The 18,978-nt window shown below is 57.8% G+C and overlaps 1 protein-coding gene across 8 annotated transcripts in view; it reads left to right on the top strand.

The window, feature by feature from the left end:
• The window catches only part of IQCE (IQ motif containing E), a 46,541-nt gene extending 27,919 nt beyond the window's left edge, over positions 1 to 18,622 (top strand). For all 8 annotated transcript variants that reach the window (XM_059154628.1, XM_059154626.1, XM_059154632.1 and 5 more), the window contains 8 exons: positions 1,329 to 1,419; positions 5,355 to 5,522; positions 9,864 to 9,887; positions 12,175 to 12,285; positions 12,757 to 12,878; positions 13,829 to 13,929; positions 14,909 to 15,022; positions 16,715 to 18,622. In XM_059154628.1, the coding sequence (XP_059010611.1) occupies positions 1,329 to 1,419; positions 5,355 to 5,522; positions 9,864 to 9,887; positions 12,175 to 12,285; positions 12,757 to 12,878; positions 13,829 to 13,929; positions 14,909 to 15,022; positions 16,715 to 16,854 (871 nt within the window). In that variant the 3' untranslated portion in view covers positions 16,855 to 18,622. The remainder of the gene's footprint in view (positions 1 to 1,328; positions 1,420 to 5,354; positions 5,523 to 9,863; positions 9,888 to 12,174; positions 12,286 to 12,756; positions 12,879 to 13,828; positions 13,930 to 14,908; positions 15,023 to 16,714) is intronic.
• Positions 18,623 to 18,978: the final 356 nt, after the last annotated feature.

The raw sequence follows: 18,978 nt of genomic DNA, 5'->3' as shown, positions 1-18,978 counted from the left end.
GTCCTGATCGGGTCCTCCGAGTAAAAGTCCCGGTTCTGGGAAAGCGCTCTTCCCCACCAGGTGGGGGTTTGCCTCTGCACGCACCCCTCGCTGACACCCCTCGGATCAGGACTCCCCGGGTGGGACCTCCCGCACCATCAGGGTCATTGCTCACACCCCAAAACTGGGGACAGAGCCCCAGGCCCATCAGCCCAGGCCCATCAGCTGAGGCACAGATAACAAACAGTAGTTTGTCCACATGAAGAGATAGAAAGGACTATGTTCTGACACACGGGACAGCAGTGAGCGAGCCTCCCATACATTGGGCCGCATGAAGGAAGCAGACAGGAAGCGCCAGGCACCGAACAATCCTGGCACACACAGACAAAGTCTTGGAGAGAGGGTGCGGGACAGGGAAGTGGGAAGGGGTGGCTGACGGGCCCGGGCTCCTTCAGGGTGACAGGAGAGTCCTAGAGTTGGTGGCGATGGCACAAAGCCATGAGTGCAAGGAAACCCATTTCATCCTGTATTTTACTTTAGTGAATTTTACATTCTACGAGCTTTACCTCAGTGAGAAATGCCCCCAAAAGTAAGTTCGAACACTGAGCGGAACCATTCAGTGCTCAGAATACTGAGGAAGACACAGATTGCTGGAATGAATAAGAATATTTATCTTCCGGGGGTGCCTGAGTGGCTTGGTGGTTTAAGCCTCTGCCTTCGGCTCAGGTCATGATCTGAGGGTCCTGGGATAAAGCCCCACATTGGGCTCTCTGCTCTGCAGGGAGCCTGCTTCTCTCTTCCTCTCTGCCTACCTGTGATCTCTGTCTGTCAAATAAATAAATAAAATCTTTAAAAAAAAGAATATTTATCTTCTGGAGAACCAGGACTAGGTTTTGTCAGAAAGCGGGACTGAAGGAGACAGAAGGGGCAGGTGCACAGGGAAAAGCTGTTCTTCTGTCACCTTTTGAGACCCGTAGCGAGGACGCAAGATGCATTTGCATTCATGCACACCGTGTGCTGGAAACCCCGAGTGCTGCCTTCCCATGTGTCCCTCCTGCCATCATGGTCTGTCCGGTTCTTCCCACGTGCCTGAGGTGTTGCCGGCCCGGGGATCCTCTGGCCCTGCCCTCTCGGGGCTGTAGGCCTAGCTGTGGACACAGGCCGCAGAGTGCAGTCCCGCAGTGGGGACCCCATCCCACCCGAGGGGCAGGGGGTTGGTAGCGGGGCCCCACATCATGGCACAAGGGGTGGCCTTGCCAACCCTGCGGGCGGCCCTCCCTGCCATCCCATACAGGCAGGGGCCGCCACATGATGATGAGTAATATGTCATCTGTCCCCTCCCGCTTTAGAGAGGAAATTCAGACACTTACGAAGAAGTGTCAAGAACTGGAAGAAATCAGGAGAGAAGAGAGAAATGACCCCGTGGAGAGGAGTCCCGAGGTATGGCTCAGCGGGGTTTCAGACCTCCTGTGCGGGCACCGCGGGGCTCTTGGCCGGGCCTTGATGGTTCTGCGGGGTCTGTCCCCGGCTGTCCTGACTCCGACGCTAACGGTCCAGTTCCCCTTTATCATCCCTGTCTGTCTTCATCAATGGTGTGTATTGAATCTGGGGTTCTGAACCCATCTGTTGTCAGTTAAGTGACTTTTGAATGAGGGTTTAAGTCTTAGATAATGAAGCCAAGTGAAGGTCTTCCCCAGACGTGACATAAGCAGAAAGTCTAATTGTCCAACAAGGGGGTGTCCATTCATGGGTGAGAAGGAGTGACGCTGAGCAAGGACCTCCTGCCCCCCGCCCCGTGTGTTTTGTGGGAGTTTCAAACCATGACGTCGACACGGCCTGGAGGGGAGGGCGCTTGCTATGGTGGGGTGTCTTTGCGGGGGCCCGTGCCTGCCACTGAGTTGTGCGCTCGTCCAGGTGTTGAATGAGTGTGTGGCAAATGACGGGTTCAAGGTGAGAGGTCAGTGTGGGCTCCCACCGTCCTGTCCCCGTCCCCTCATGAAGGCAGCTGCAGCTGAGGTGACCTGTGTAGCCGTGAGGGGCTTGGCTGGCACCACTCAAAAGCCCTCTGGTGCCTATTGGCCCGGTGCCACTTGCACTTGGACGTCCAGCTGATGGGCTTTCTCAGATGGTGGGTGTAATCTGTTCATACAAACAACAGAGGTATTACAATCCTGGGGCTGCCCTGTTTCCCCAGAGGTAGCTGGCGCCGAGCTGGTTAGTGTGTGAGATGGTAGAGGACACATGGCGGCCTGTCTGCGGTCCCTTTCCACGAGCCTCTGTCTGTCTGTTTGCTGCTGACGTGGTAACACCAGGGGGCCCACCAGGACGGCGGGGCTTCGCCTGGTGCACACTTCAGCCAAGGAGTTCTATTACTTCGGAAGGCGACTTCCTGTTTTATAGCCAGTGACTTGATAGAGAGGGTCACGGGGGGGAGTCTCTGCGGAGGGTGGTGCTGGAATCCGGGCCAGCTTCTCAGGCTTACTGGCTGGAGTCTCCACCAGGAGGCCCTTTGACTGCACGACACCATGTGCTTTGAAACTGGGAAAGAGCTGGAAGTCGGGATCTGGAGATGATGAGTACAGCTCTGGCTGCAAATCGAGAATGGCTGCAGCTTCCCTGGGAGGCTCGGGAAGGCAGAGGCATGGCATGTGCTGGCAGGAGCCCCCCGCCTCCCAGTTTGCAGCGCAGCCTTGGTACTGGATGGCCAAGTGTGAGGGACAGACGCTGTGAATTCTTCCCGATCCCTCTGGAAACTGTTTCTGCTGCTCGGTAAAGCATACTGTTGTGTTCTCCATGGGATGCGTTTCCGTGCTGGTTTTTCCAGTGCTTTGGTGAACATCGCACATCCTGAAGCAAGCCACTCTGTGCAACTGTCACTCTCCAGGGAACCCCATGCTCCCCTACAGGTCCACACCTGCTGTCAGCGCTGGGCAGCCAGGAGGCCAGGGATGCCACGTGTGTGGCAGAGACGAGCTTATGTATCCCCAGGGGCCGTGTCGCCGGTGGGGGTCCCTTGCTTCCCACACAGGTACTCCCTGGGCTCTGAAACAGCAGCGCTTGCCCACCAGTGACTTGTCCGTGATCCTGATCCCTGGGGAAGCACCTGACAGAACCCAATGGAGATTCTTCAGCTTATCTTAATTTCTCTGGTTCTTGAAGACTGTGCTCTGCAGGGAGGCCCGCTGGGGGTTCCTGCAGACACTCATGTGGGAAGGAAAGGAAGTTTCCCCTATTGTCTCTTCAGCACACTCCAGAGATGGAGTCATGGTAGCGTGGTGTCCACCCCAGGGACTGACGTGCAGCCGCCATCGAGAAGGTGGCCCCAGCTGCGGGCCCCTCGCCCCTCCAGCCCTCACGCTGACCTCCAGGAGGTCACAGAAGTCCTGAGGCCCAGGCCCGCGTCTCTGAGCCCCTAACCCCAAGCCGCTGCTGTCCCTGCTAATCCCAACAACTCGGGGTCTTGATCCTCCACTGACTCAGTGTGAGGCCCTGTGGCCATGTCGAGAGGAAGCCCCGATGGATGTTATTTTCCTCAAGGGGTGACATCCTTAATCACTGCATCTGCGTCCCCTGCAGGGCCTTCACGTTTGCCTGGCATTGGAGTTACAGTCCGTGCTCACTGGGACATCGTATCCAACCTGGAGGTTTGGTGTCCCCATAAAAGGCAGGAGTGGGTCTCGGACCCCACCGTTCATTCACAGACTAGGCCGAGGGAGGGAGCCGTGCTGTCCACACAGCTACAGGAACAAGGACGTTAGGTGCAGCCCCGTGGTCGTGGTGTAGACACCATGGACAGGAGACCCGTGGGTGAGCGCGGTGCATCTGCTGGTGGGACAGCAGGACACAGGGACACTGTCCAGCCACCGCCAGGGGAGATCGGGTTCTCTGTCTGCGGACTCCGAAAGCTGCCTGTGACCCTGTCCTCCAGAGAAGGTCATAGCATTGATCCCCTGAAGTTAGAAAAAACTTACACCTGGAAAAACGTCCGAACAGATTACCAAAGTGCGGCTACTTCTGTGCGGTGACATCCGGGAACTGTTTTACTGCTAGCATTGTTGGAATTTTCTACAGGCGTGCGTGTCATTGTAACAGGCTTTGGGTGTTTTCCTGCTGGAGAAGCATTTCCAAATGCGGGATTCAGTTCTTAGCATCGGGATGTGAGTCATTAGTCGTAGGTTTAAGCGGGGTGATGGTAGGGGCAGTTTCTAACAGTTGCCTCGAGGAGTTTCTTTGTCTATCAAAGTGTAAAATTCTTTTAGCTGTTTGCAAGAGTTTTTGAGTGCATGTTCCTTTTATCTTAGGTGACTCCTGTGACTGTCTTGCTCACACTGGGATGGGCCATGTGGTGACAGGTTTCATGTCGCTCCAGAGAAGCAGCGATGTGGGGGTGTGTTAGGGAAGGACACGGGCCTCTCCAGTGGGATGCCAGGGATCTCAGCGGGAAGTACCTGGTGCACCAGAGGGACTGGTGACAGTGACTGATCTGCTCGGTGGGGCCCGGGTGCCTCAGTTAAAAACAGCTTCACAGTTTTTAACATTTTTGGTCTTTTTTTTTTTTAAGACTTTATTTATCTATTTGACAGAGAGAGATCACAAGTAGGCAGAGAGGCAGGCAGAGAGAGAGAGGGAGAAGCAGGCTCCCCACTGAGCAGAGAGCCCAATGTGGGGCTCGATCCCAGGACTCCGAGATCATGACCTAGGCCGAACCTACTGAGCCACCCAGGTGCCCCTATTTTTGGTCTTCTGAAGGGCAGTCTCCTCTCTACATGTGTCCCTAGTGGTGAGGAAGGACAGTCTGGTGTGCTGATTGTTATCGAGAAATGTCCCTGAAGAAAATAAATTTGGGCCCTCGAGTATGGTAGAAATCGGGGTTATTTCAATGGTCAAAATAGCAATTCTTGCTTCTTTTTACTGGGAAAACCCAGCTAGAAATCCAATGCCTTTCATCACAGAGGTCCTGTTTCTGTCAGAGTCTCAGACTAAAAGAAAGACCAAACACAGGACCCCCGAAAAGCAGGTAGACCTTGCAATAACACACACGTGTCCCTGAGCTCGGGAAGTACGTCAGAGCTAGTAAGGGGCCACAACCCACAGGTGGCGTCGCTGTGCTGTCCTCCTAGGGGAGCACCTCCACACTGGGTGGGAAGGGGGATGAAAACCGACCTTCAGTTGTTTATTAGCTATACGTTGTTTCTGCGGGGATGCTGTTAGTCGTACAGCGTGCCGAACCAACAGATTTCTCCTCCGCATTGTAGAGTCTAGCCTGATGAGCTCCGTCCGTGTTCCGCCGCCATCCTGCCGCCATCCCGCCGCCTGACCCGCTCCCCATCTTCCCTGCCTAGCTTAACTGTCCTTTACACCTTGAATTTCTGCAGACCCCAGAAGAACCCCGACCTTCCCTTCCCACCAGCAGGCCCTCTCAGCAGGACTGGGAGCCAGATACAAGCGAGGAGGGCTCCCGGCCCCCCTCCAGCTGCTCGGAGGGGCGAAGAGACACAGCAGCCAGGATCCTGCAGACCCGGTGGAAGGTGTACCGACGCCAGGTGAGAGACCGTGGAGGCCGTCCCTGTGCTACGTGGGCTACGGGCTGGGCGCCACGGGCGTGGGTGGAAATGCAGGATGGACTAGATACGGCCAGAGAGACGACATGGGGGCTGAGGGACAGACCAGCACCCGGACCTGCCATGGAAGGACTCGGTCTTGCAGGAAGGAAGGGGAGGTTTCCATTTCAGCTCTTCCTCGGGGTTGAGGGCGGGGGTCGTTGGCCAGTGGAAAATGGCGGTGTCTCGCCCGGAAGCCTCTGTTGGCCCATGGACCAGGAGAACACAGTGGCCTAGTGGCGGGCTGCCAGGGAGACCTGCTCTGGAATCACTGCCCCATGTCTGGCCCAAGCACAGGGTCCCCAGGCAGATGTGTCCATTGCAGAAACAACTGGAAATTCAAGCCCCCAGAGTAGCCCCTTTACTCTGGGGTTGTCTGGGGGGCAGCAGCTTGAGCTGTGGTCCATTTTACTGGGACTACGACAAACCTGCCTTGAGTGGCTGCTCCTCGGAGGACAGCCCCTGGAGATTAGGGGACAGGAAGACCACCCACCAGGCTGAGCATGTGCGTCTCAGGCCCCAGGAAAGGAGCAGCCGTGGATCTGTGCTGAGTGCCTTCGAGCTCAGGGGCAAGTGGGCCGATGGGAGGTGGGGAAGTTTGGGGATGAGAGAGGAGCCCAGGGTGGGGGACGTGGGGGAATGGGTGAGAAGCCTGGGGGACCCTCCATGCTGTCTCGTGGAGGGAGGAATGGAGCCCCTCTCCTGAGCTCCCAGGGTAGGGGTGGCGATCTCCTTGAATGAGCTGTGTGCCCGGAAAGAGCTCCCAGTTCTGCAGAACACAGCAGGGCCCTTTCTCTCCAGCTGAACCAACAGAAACTCTGGAGTCCTCTACCGGCCTGAATATCATACGATCTTAGTTCCGGTTTTGTCTGTAGAGTTTCTCCAACTATGGTTTCTTCCCACCTTTTGTTATGACAACGTACAGAACACTTAGAATAGTTGAAAGAATTCCATGAATTCACAAAGGTCCAGCACAAATGCTTGCCCCCACCTTGACTCGACAGTAGTTAACACGCAGCCGTGTTTCTTTTCTATGCGGATCGTCTCTTTGCACAACCGTGTGAGAGAGTCTTAGATGCTGTGAACCTTCAGCGTCCTCTAAGCATGAGGCCGTCTCACTGACCACATGTCGCACCATCAGACCCCGAAATGTGCCCAAAGTTCTCTCAGTCCTCTGGTGTCCGCCTCACGGTCACATCTGTCCCCGTGACCCAGGATGCCGCTCAGCTGTCTTTTTCAACCCCGGATCCAGTCAAGGTCGGGTCTTGACCTGCATCCATTAAAAGCTTCCTCTTTGGTTGTGTAAACCTGCGCAATGTGCTTTATCAGCCCCCGCCTTCTTTTCTCTTGAAAGTCACGTTCTTCTGGAAGAGCACAGGCCGACGTCCCGCATCCTGCCTCTGTCCAGTTGTGTCCTTTGGGTGGCCCTTAGCTTGTTCCTTTGTCCCCTTTACTTCCCCGTACATGGCATGTCAGGTGTACAGGTTGCCTCGGGTCCGGTGAGGCGTGTTTGGCCAGAGCACGTCCCCGCAGGTGGTGCTGGGGACCAGGTGCTCCAGGCCCAGATGAGGCTAGGTAATCCCGCCCACACGTGTGTGTGACTGTGGGTGCTGGATAATGTTGCCACTCTCAGGAAACACCTTGCCCTCAATAATGAGCCCATCCATCTGTCGGGGGAGTGGCCTCCGTGAGCCCTGTGCCAGTGACTCTATACCCTTCACGCCACGTAACTCAGCCCATCTTTCACACGGTTGTGGGGTGACTTCAGATCCCCCCGCTACTTAGTGGCTGGCACTCTTCTGTAAAGCAGTTTTCCTCATCGGCTGGTCCGCGGGGCGCAGCTCCACGGTCTTCCAAAAAGGCAGGCTAAAAGCTTCGCTGTTTTCTTTAAGTACTAAGTGAGCGCTGATTTCCAAGCCAGGGATGGCGGCCAGCGGGCTTCTGCCCCTGCTCTCTCTCAGGGGAGGGAGCACTGCTGCTTTTAAATTTTAAGATCAATGTGTCATTTTTCTTTTCACGTTCATCATGTCGCATACTTGATCTGTGGGCGCGCTTGGGCCTGGCTCTGGTGCCTCTGGTCTTGCCAGCGCACCCTTATTTTCTGCACAAGAGGGTGTCCCAAGCTCCCTGTCCTCCTCAGCCCAGACCTGGGTGGTGCTTGCCACTTCTGAGCCACTTGACTGTCTGTGAAGCTTTTCCCCTCACCTTTCACCCTTCTCCCCGTGGGGCCTTTGCTTCACTAAGACAAATTAAGGATGGCTCAGTTGGCTGAATGGCTGACTCTTGATATCAGCTCAGAGCATGATCTCAGGGTCCTGGGATCGAGCCCCGCCATCGGGCTCCTCGCTCAGCGGGGAGTCTGCTTGTGATTCTCTCCCTCTGCCCTTCGGCTCGCTCATGCTGTCTCTCTCAAATTAAGTAATAAAAGAGCTCTCTAATTAAATTATTTTATTTCATTTTAAAGATTTTATTTATTTACTTGACAGAGAGAGAAAGAGCAGCAGACAGAGAGAGAGGGAGAAGCAGGCTTCCCACTGAGCAGGGAGCCCGATGTGGGACTTAACCCCAGGACCCTGAGATCATGACCTGAGCTGAAGGCAGATACTTAACCAACTGAGCCGCCCAGGCATCCTAATTAATTAATTTTTAAAAAGACAAAACACGGGGCACCTGAGTGGCTCAGTGGGTTAAGCCTCTGCGTTCTGCTCAGGTCATGATCCCAGAGTCCTGGGATCAAGCCCCGCATTGGGCTCTCTGCTCAGCAGGGATCTTACTTCCTCCTCTTGCTCTCTCTGCCTGCCTGTCTGCCTACTTGTAATCTCTGTCTGTCAAATAAATAAATAAAATCTTTTTTAAAATTTAAAAAAAAGACAAAACATGAAGTGCTCTAAGAGCAGTGCCCTAGACTGCTCCCCACCCCCCAGGCAGGCCTAGCTACCTGCACCGGCTCCCACTGCTGGCCCTTCTGGGAGCTGGGCACAGCTGCCTTCTTGATTCATGAGTTGAGTCCTTTCTTCAGGATTCTGCGTTAAAACAACTCAGGAAAATCAAATGCACATACCCACATCTGAGAATAAAGCATTTGAAAGGCCACTTGTTTGGACTTGGGGGTCCTGGGACCTCAGTCCAGGGTCCTCTTGGTCTGCACATCTCAGACTCCCCTCGGGGTACAGGGGTTTCTGCGCCTGTGAGGAGGAAGCCCAGGACCCGCCCAAGCCCACCCAGCCAGTGCTTTGAGGTGAGCCGCAGGCTGCCCTCAACAGGGCCAGAGGCCGGCCGCGGTCCAACATGCCTCCTCCACTCAAGATCCATTTCCGTGGGCAACATGGCTTTTCCTTCTTTCTCAAGTCACAGCATATTTCCACTCCTGCACTTACGCTCTTTCCAGGCTTCCTGTTGGACTTCCTCATCCTGCAGCGCACCCCACATCCTCGCTGGCACTGTTCTCCTCTGAGCAGTCTTTGCCGGTCTTGATCGTTACTGTGATTAAACGTTCGTCCACTCATTCATTCATTCACTGTACATCCCGCTGGTCCTCATACTCCGCGTTCCCTTAATCTGTCGAGGGACATACTCTCTTCTTTAAAGGCGGGGGCCATGCATTCTGATCGACATCGTCGATGTCGTGGAGCTGGCAGGTGTATGTTTCAGGGACTGTGGCCCTTGAACCCCATGACACGTGCATCATCCTGAGGTTTCCACACCAGAAGGACTCCGGCTTCACTGTTCAGCCGTGGGTGTGGCTGAATTTTGTTTTCTCCAGTCCCTGGGTGTTTCTGAGGATGGGTCAGATTTGGGAGCCAGTGACCTGACCTGTGAAGGGAAGCTTCGTAGCTTCTCCAGCAGGCGGGGGCTCAGCCACTGTATGACCATCCAGAGTGGGCCCCCCTGTCGGGACAGCTCCGGCTGGGGGAAGGGGCTTCCTCACGTGGGACTGAAGACAAGTGCCCACGGTGGTACTCGTGGGTCGTGTCTCCTGGAGAGCTGCCGCAGGTTGGCTGAGAGCCGTGGGCGCCAGCAACGAGGCTTGTCTTTAACTGTGGCTCGCCTGGAGAAGCCTGGCCATCTGGTTATAGCTGCTGGCTCCCGCCGCACTGTCTGCCAGGCAGGAGAGGACAGGGACCCCAGAGCCCTCCACAGACTCTCCGTGAGGGGTGCGCCCTGGCACCCCGGCTCTGCTTTCCATCTGTGGAGACGGTGGCAGGGCCAGGATGAGAACACAAATGCCGTATTGTGGAAAAGTTCATCTTCGTGTTAATTCGTAATCTGTCTCTTTATTTTCAGAAAAAAAAGGCTGTTCTGACTGAGGTAAGTGAGGTTTATGTCACCTGTTTCTAATACGTATTCTTTTTTTTTTTTTTTTTTTTTTTAAGATTTTACTTATTTATTTATTTGACAGAGATCACAAGCAGGCAGAAAGACAGGGAAGCAGGCTTCCCGCTGAGCAGAGAGCTGGATGCGGGGCTCGATCCCAGGACCCTGAGATCATGACCTGAGCCAAAGGCACAGGCTTTAACCCACTGAGCCACCCAGGCTTCCCCTCCAATACGTATTCTTGCACTAGAGTGAGGTCATGGTGGCATGTGCCGGCGCCTTGTTTTTGTGAAACCTACCAGATGGGGTGATTCCAGCACCTGATGACTATTTGGATAACTTTCCACGTTTGGAGTCATTCAGTCACCCAGTGATTTTTTTCAACACACCTTTCTCCTTCATCAGTTTGGGTCCAGTGACCCGCGGGCCCTCGGGACTCAGAAAGGTGTGGAGACAGGTCCCTGCAGGCCAGGATGGCAAGGCTTGCGTTAGGGCTCTCGGGAAGGCCTGGCCCCGAGTCTGGGGGACGTGTGGGCTCCCAGGGGAAGAGGGAAGGGCTGCCGGCGGAAGACGGTGTGCAAGGAGTGCGGCTTGCCTGGGAGGAGAGCAGGTCTGGTGAGCAGCAGAGCGCCTTGTGATGGGTGCTGGGACCCAACGGAGTCTCCAGCCATCTGGACTGCACGGGGACCCACAAGGCCTCTTGCCGCGCTGCTGTGCCCTCCCTCAGCCTGCTCCCCAGGCAGCCTCCAGCGCGGCATGTTTTAAGTGTTAAGTGACACCCACCATTGCTCATGACTCGCTCCCAGACTTGGAACAAGAGTCAAAGCTGTTGCCTAAAGAGCCTCCATGCCACGCACCCTGTTTGCCCACCCCCACCCCTCAGCCCTGCTCATTCTCCTCTAGCCAGTCTGGAGGCTTCTTTGGGACTCCTTGGAAATAGCAGGCTTACTCCTGCCACAGGGCCTTTGTACTGGCTGCTCTCTCTGCCTAGATGGCTCTTCCTCCAGACACCTGCATGCCTGGCCCCGCCCCCTTTGCTTTACACAGGAAACGTTGCGTCCTCAGAGACCCTCTCTCTGAATACCCCGTGCCAGCCATCACTCCAGCCCCGGGTCCTGCTTTATTTCTCTTTGTAGCTTTTATCCGTCCTTGACGTTTTGATATTTTGCTTGTTTTAAATTGCTTATCTCCTGTTGCAATTTATGTAAGTCCCACTTCTGTTCTTAAACTGCTGTATCCACGGTTCCTAGATGGTGCCTGCCACATGGTCAGCATTCAGCAAATATTTGTGGGATGAGTGGGTGAGCTGGGGACTCCTCGAAGGACCGTGTAGCGTCTTTCCCAGCCAGACAGCCAGCTGGCATACACTGTTGTGTTCTGCTGCTGGTCCCCTGGGGCTCCCCCAGGCCTGCCTGTCCTCATCTCCCCAGGCGAGGCGATGACAGGACCCCTGTGTGGCGCTGTGGCTGGGCTGGGCTTCTGCCAGATTCTGGTGGCTATGACGACAGCCCTTGCCCCAGGTTGTCTGTGTGCAGCGAGCCCCCCGGGTCTGTCTACACATGTACCTGATTGTTTGAATTTGCCCGAATGAGGGTTCTCTCCCTACGCTTTGTTGGGCCACTTTCTGAACCCCGCGTTCAGAACATCTCCTTCACCCTGCTTCCTGTAACAACAAAGTGACGGGTTCCTCCTAGTGACCGTGATTCTGGAAGGTCATGCCCTCTGGACACATGACACGTCAGGCCCCCGTGTGCTCATGTGGCACTCCCCTGAGATGTGAAAAAAGCTCGACATGTCCTGTGACATGCCCAGCCAGGGCTGCCCCCAAAGTCCAAAACACTGATCTCAGGACTTAACAGAGCATCCAAATAGAAACCACTTACGAATAAGGTCAGAGGGTAGACCGTCTGAGACCACGTCTGCCCCACTTGGTTTTGGAAGATGTGTATGGAAAGCACATGGCATGGGATTGACTGCCCAACATGGAAATATACCTGCATGTAAAATACGACGAATTCTGGCTGCTAAACATAATGGCATTTAGCGTAGTTAACGGAGGACTCGGTTTACTGTGGGAGGGGACACGGGTGCCTCTGTCTGCGAGCGGTGGGGATGGCTCTTCCTGCAGGAGGCGCCGGCGGGTGGCATAAGGGCCGTGCACCAGTGAGAGACATTGTTTTCTCCGCTGGTAGAGCTTTTCCCTCAGGACCCAGTCCTCTGCACCTGTGCAGCCTTCCAGGGGAGTTAACCTCTCTTTCCCTCCCTCCCTCATTCCCGCCAGGCAGCTACGGTGCTCCAGGCAGCTTTCAGGGGACACCTAGCGCGGGTGAAGCTACTGTCAAGCCAGGCGCGTGCTTCAGAATCCCCCGGCCCTCCCAGCTCACCCAGCCAGGTAACCCTGGGGGGCCAGACGCAGCAGGGGTGCTACCTGCCTTCTCTCCGTGTCCCGTCAAGTGCCCCATCAGCTGGGGCAGCACAGCATCGCAGTGTGCGTGTCCTCCCTGGCGCCTTGCTGTCATGGGGACCATGTGGGGCCCGGCGGCAGAGCCCGTGGTGCAGGCGCCAGATGGATTTAACTCCGGGGGCCACATTACTTGGAGGTGCTCACGCACTAGGCAGCATGCCCAGCTCTCAGTAAAGATGGAAGCATTAAGATAAGCATTTTCTAGATCTGTCCCTCCTCTGCAAAAATGGCCAGACACTCATTTTAAGAATCTCTTAGAGTCTGAGCGTCAGGAGGCTCCCTGGAATGGGGCTGCGTTCACCTGACTCTCTGGGGGCTGGGCAGGGGCCCTGCCACACCCGGGAGGTGGGCAGAGGCTCCCAAAGGGCTCTCCCCCCCCCCACTGTTCTGTCCCCACAGGACCCTCTGCCACCACATGTTCCAAGCCCCGCCGTCCAGGCCGAGGATGACCCAGGGCAGGAAGAGGCCATTACCACCATCCAGTCTGTCCTCCGGGCGCACCTGGCACGTGTCAGGCACAGGTAAATCCAACTGGCAGGCCACCACTGTCCTGTGTCACTGGAATGCAGTGCAGGAAGGTGCCTGATGACAAGGGCAGCCCAGAGTGCACCCGCGCAGGGTATGGCAGCCAGGACCTTGGTGAGCCACCAAGCACAAATTCCTGTGTAGAGTCCCTCCCGCACTTGCAGGTGGGGTAGCCCGCCAGTTCTGGCCCTCGGAGGGGCCTTCCTGGAACGGTTCCTCATGCCGGCGGAAAACCAGCAGAAGGGCTTACGCACGGGGTGGTTCTGATCCCCACCTTCTATAGGGTGGCTCGCTTGTCCTAACACACCACACTTCGAAAAAAAAAAAAAAAGTGATGCGCCCCCAGCATTCAGGGGGACACGGGTGTGGTCAGGCCCCTCGCACAGCAGCTCTCACTCGCTCTCACCTGCTGGGGCCGCGGCCGCAGAGACTCAGACCCCATCCAGGTCGACTCGGCCAGAGTGGGATCTGCAGGGAGGCGAGGGGAGTGTCTCTGGGGGTGGAGGGGTGGCGTGCGGGCAGGCGGCTCAGGCTTCCCCCGTTTCCCAGTCCACACATTGCTTTTCAGTCTCTGCTCCCTCTCTGCCAGAGGAGGGAGGCGGAGGCAGACTCTCACGGTCCCGGTTCGGGACACGCTGGGACGGCCAGGGCATGGCGCAGGTCAGGGTCCCTCCCGGTGCCGCCAGCCCTGGCCAGGCCAGGGAGAGCCGCACAGCCGGTGGCCATGTCCAGGGAGATGGCAGTGGGCACGAGAGACTGGGAGAGGAAGGTGTCTGAGGTCTGACCTTGGTGTGTGCCCGAGAGTCTGATAGAGGGCACTCCTGTGTCCCTTGTGGCCCACCTGTGCCGGCTCTGCCGCCCTCTAGCGCCTCCGTGAGTCCCGCCAGGCCCCCAGGCTCTGGGAGCAGTCTGAAGTCCAAGCGGCCAGTCTCTCTCTTTTTTCCAGTGACTCCAGCCCGAGAACCGCTGTAGCAGCTTCTAGGAGGAGGAGTCCCGCTCTGGCCAGCCCTCGCCAGCTGCCAGCTGCGCCCTGTCCTGCTTCTCCTGGTAATTTCATTTCATTTTGAAATGGCTGGGGCACTCTGAGCTCTGAGCACGGAGTGGCCACTGCCCTGGCGTGTGCGGGCACGCGTGGGGGCCTGACCCCCTATCCATGGAGCAAGGCCATTGGCAGGGAGATGCCTCCACTGAGCCTCCCACACACGACTTCGTCCCCTATCCCTCGGGCTGCAGGGAAAGGCGAGCCCATGGGAGGCAGCTCGGGGGCCAGTCATGGCGGCGTCCAGGCAGCTACCGGCCACACAGTTGGAGCCTCGTGGCTCTATGTCTCTGGCTTTTGTTCTTGGCTCTACTGCAGCCGTGTGGTTTCCTTCCCTAGGGCCAGTGCTTTTCCTATGTGTTGGTTTGGAGTGAACCTTTGTTGGTATTTGCTTTTCCACCTCATTAGGGTAGAAAACAGTGCAGAAATCTCGGGACCTGGCAGGGGTGCTGCACCCCAGCTGTGAGGCCCAGTCCCTGCTCTGCCCGGCGGCTGATGTGGGGTCCCGGGCCGGACCCTGGGTCATCCTGAGTGAGGCGGAGGCCCGCCTGAGGCCACCAGAGCATTTCTTGGGCCCCCACGAGTCCGACAGCCCCTTATGCTGGCTCGGAACCTCCCTCCATGCTGCTTGCTCGCATCACTGCTGGAGACGATCAGGGAGGTCGTGTTGTGAGCTTTGATGCTGCCCTTGGCCCCAGAAATACATCTTGAGGTCTCGGGTGTGAGGGTGCCATGCAGTCACCATGCGCTGCTCATGGGGAGGGTGGTTATGTCCTGAGCTTCTCGGTTGCACAGATAGAATCCGGGAAGGACAGGTGCTGGTGGGGAGCGGTGCTTCATTTCAGGACAAACTACAACAGGAAGTAGATTTCTGAGCCAAAGCCCTTTGGGGTGGAGAGACAGGTGGAGCCTGGCGAGCCCTGTCCACGTCCGCTGCCGGCTCTGTGCAGGGCGGGGCGGGCGCCTGGAGTGTGCGCATTGTTTCAGGTCAGGAGGACAGCGACACAAGCGGCGAGGAGATCGTGGAAGGGCCGGCGGCTGAGGACGAGGCACCAGGGCCGTGGGGGCCAGGGAAGCCAGCAGCCCTGCCACCCTGCTCTGGTGAGTGGGGGAAGTCGTGGCTGGGGGTGGGGGGCCTGGCCAGCCCGTCCCTTCTGGGGCTAGGTTCTGGAGGATCTCCTGCACGAGCTGAGAGTTCGATGCCCTGTCTGACCTGAAGGTCCCCACTCCCTGTCTAGCCTGTCAGAGCTTGCGACCTGTGACGTTGGTGTTTGCTTCACAGTCTCCACGTATCAAGTTCAAAGAGCAAACGTGAGCAGCTCCAGGGGGAGCAGGGGGGACACAGGTGTGCAGGGACGACGTGCAGGTGTGCAGGGAGGATGCACAGGTGTGCAGGGACGACGTGCAGGTGTGCAGGGGATGCACAGGTGTGCAGGGAGGATGCGCAGGTGTGCAGGGAGGATGTTCAGGTGTGCAGAGAGGATGTGCAGGTGTGCAGGGAGGATGTGCAGGTGTGCAGGGGATGCACAGGTGTGCAGGGAGGACGCACAGGTGTGCAGGGAGGACGCACAGGTGTGCAGGGAGGACATGCAGGTGTGCAGGGGATGCACAGGTGTGCAGGGAGGATGCGCAGGTGTGCAGGGAGGACGCACAGGTGTGCAGGGAGGACATGCAGGTGTGCAGGGGATGCACAGGTGTGCAGGGAGGATGCGCAGGTGTGCAGGGAGGATGTGCAGGTGTGCAGGGAGGACACATAGGTGTGCAGGAAGGACGTGCAGGTGAGCAGGGAGGACACACGGTGCAGGTGAGCAGAGCCCGCAGAGCCTGAGGGGCTGTCATCTAGAACCTCCGGGCTCCCCAAAGCTCACATTGTCCTGCAGAAACCAGCTTCGTGCTGATTTTGCCCAACCCCACATTTGGTGACTCTCATAGCGTAGGCAACCTCTTCCTCCTGCTGAGCATGTGTCGCCTTCAAGGGGCAGCTGCGTCCCCCTGCTCAGAGGTTGCCGCGGTGCCGGCAGAGCCACATGGGAACTCACTGCTCTTGGTTGCCCCCAGGGTGGCCTGCAGGGCAAGTGGGACCAGCCCTTGTATGTTCCAACAGTGCCAGTGTTTGTAGAGGAAAAAACTGAAGATAAGCTTGAAAATAGGTGTTTTAGTGTCCTGAGGCTCTCCTTTGATAGTTCCCTCGGAAGTCCCAGAGGACAGCCGACCAGTCCCATGACTGCCAGCAGCTGTGTGATGTCCTGCCCTCCTTAGCGCAGTCAGCGCCCGGCCACCCTATGACTGCCATGTCCCCAAGCAGTCTGAGTGTGGCTTTTCCTGTGACTAGGCGCCCCCCTGCCTCCCCTCCCTCCCTCACCACCGAGCTCACACCCAGGGTGCAGGTGGACTGAGGATTGGGGAAGTCAGCTGTGCTGAAGAAAGCGGGGTGTGGGGGGTGTCTGTTGGGAAGCTCACGGCGTTCCCTGGGCATCCCCTGGTCCTGCCTGCCTCCCCCGCCTGGAGGCCTGAGTCTCGAGAGAGGTGGCTCTGACCCATTCTGGTGGCCGCCGGCCCCGGCTGCCCACAGGTCACAGCCCCACCCCGGCCCCAGAATCAGAGCACCGCCCGTGCCCCTTGATCCCCGCCGGCCAGCCCTCAGCTGTTGCAGGTGTTGGCCTTTTGGAGATGGCCAGCATGTTCAGAGCTGGGCTTGGCAGCCGAGGTGGCTCTGTGGCGGCTGAGACACAGTTCTGAAGGTCTGCCCCACCCTGAGCCGCTGGGGTGACAGCCTCCTCTGCTTCCTTGCAGGGCCGCCCTCTCCCTCAGGACCACGACCCCAGCCCCAGCCCACCGAGCCTCCGCCCGCAGATGACAGCAGCTCCGATGACTCAGATGAGATTGTTGTGGCTCCTGTGCTGCCCACGAGGAAGGCCACCACCCCACCATAGGCCCCAGCCCTGGGTCCTCGCGCGGTGCCGGCTCCGCCGGGGAGCTCAGGGTTTTGAGGACGAGGTGCGCTCTAGAGGACATAGTGACCAGAATTGGAAAGTGATTTATCCCTTTAGGCAAGAACTACCTAGTCCACAGCTCAGCGCTCTCTTGGGCTTTTCTCTTGGGTGTAGGTTTGCTGCCTGTGTGGTGGTTTGTGTAGGAATCCTGAAGCCTTTGCTTCATGTCTGGGCTGGTTTTCAGTTTCAGCCAGAGAGACATGTGTGTCCAGGATGGGGGGCAGCCACGAGTGGGGCAAACACACGCTCCGGGTGGCGGCTTCCTGGCTACCGTTGGCCTTGAGCTGGGAAGAGCTGCTCTGTCTGGAGCCACCCAGCGGTACCTCCTTCTGCCTGTCAGCACCTTCTCCGACACCACGTGCCCCGACCTCCACCCAGTAAGTAGGTCAGGCTGGACACGCCGGGGCCATGCCTTCCAGAAGAGAGGGACATGACTGGCCTGTGCAGGGCAGGCTCTCCCCACCCCTGTGACGGGACATGAAGATGTCAGGGCTCCAAGATAGGCTTGGGCTCCTCGGGCTGCTCCTTCCTGTGCCTCTCCACACAGACCCTCGTCTGCCATTGTCCCCACCTCCCCGGGGCACTGTCCCCATGAGCTGCTATGCCCAGGAGGGAGTCTGGTGGAATTTTGAGACTCGCAGGGGGGCCGGCTGTCCCCAGGCCCGGAGGAAGGGACAGCGGGGAAGCCCGCGAGCCCTTGCCACGTGCACACCCCAGCTCCACGTCCCGGCCTCTGCCGCACAAAGCTCACTCAGAAGCTGAGTCTTGCCAGTTGTTTGCGAGATCCGCCCTTGCTGATGGTGACATGGAGAGCCTCTGGCTTGGGTGGCATTTCAAGAGTCTCTAGAGCCCCATGTCCCCGAGGCCAGGTGTCTGACGTTAGAAAGCTCGCTCTTGCTGGGACTGAGGGTGGCCCCTGGAGCCCTTCTGAGGTCACCCCTGGGGGAGCATGATGGTCTCCTTGGGGAACCTCAGGCCATCCTCCACCAGGTCAGGAAGCTTCCAGCTCCCGCACCAGCTAGGCATGTGGCGGGGCGGTGCTCTGCATCGCCATCCCCCGGTGGGAGGGGTCTCCTCAGCTAGGTTCTGTTCCCACAGCGGGTCGAGAAAAATTCAGCTGGAACGCTTGATTGTTTAGCTTTTCTTCTTTGTTCGGTCATGGGCTGCCTCGTCAGTCAATTCTTTTCTCTTTTTCTCCCACTGGACTCCTTGGTAACTTGACTGAATCTGTTGCTGGCCCTGGCTTGTGGCGTCTGTGGGGTGCATTCCCCAGGCACTGGACTACCCTTGCGGGGAGCAGACTCGGAGCTCAGGGGCCAGTCAGCACCGGGGGTGGTGAAGGTGGGGCCCGTGGCCTGTACGCTCCCAGGACGCAGCCCCCACCCCTCAGGCAAACAACGGCCTTCCTGCCCACTCTTCGCTCTGAGGAGCCGTGGCCTCAGGGGTTCAGGTCAAAGGGACTTCCCTGCCTCAGGTCCAGAGAACCAGTCCCGCTCGGGAGAAGCGCAGGGGCAGCTGCGCGCGGCGTTCGGGCTGGCCTGTGCGCCATGGCCAGAGGGGCCTGGCCGGCAGGCGGGGCTGAGAAGACAAGGTCAGCCCCTGTACTTGGGGTTTTCCAAGGAAATACCACAGAGAACTGTGAATGTGTACACTTGTCTATGCACTTGGGTGCGACGCTGTTGATCTATTAAAAACCAACAGTCTCAAAGCTGCCTCGGTCACTGATGCGCCTCCAGGCCATGACTGGAGATGATGTCCACCACACACACCCTCTGCGGGATGGCCTGCCCTGCAGCTCTGTCACCCCGCAGGTCCCGCGGAGAACCCCAGGCACCAGTGTGCTTGCAGGGCCTGGGTGTGGGGCTGGGGCTCCGCGGCTGCAGAGGGGCCCTGAGGAATTGTGGCCGATGTGTCGCTCACCCTGGGGCCAGTCCCCGCTGAGGCCCACGAGACAGAGGGGAAGGGGATGCTGCCAGAAGGCCCTGAGCACCCCAGAGACACAGGTCACTGCCCTTCTGGGGGGAGGCCCAGGGGCATGCATGGCTCACTTTGCCCGGGTTGTCA

Source organism: Mustela lutreola, chromosome 17, assembly GCF_030435805.1.
Source record: "Mustela lutreola isolate mMusLut2 chromosome 17, mMusLut2.pri, whole genome shotgun sequence".
Classification (NCBI taxonomy): Eukaryota; Metazoa; Chordata; class Mammalia; order Carnivora; family Mustelidae; genus Mustela; species Mustela lutreola.
This window is presented reverse-complemented; position numbering and strand designations above follow the sequence as displayed.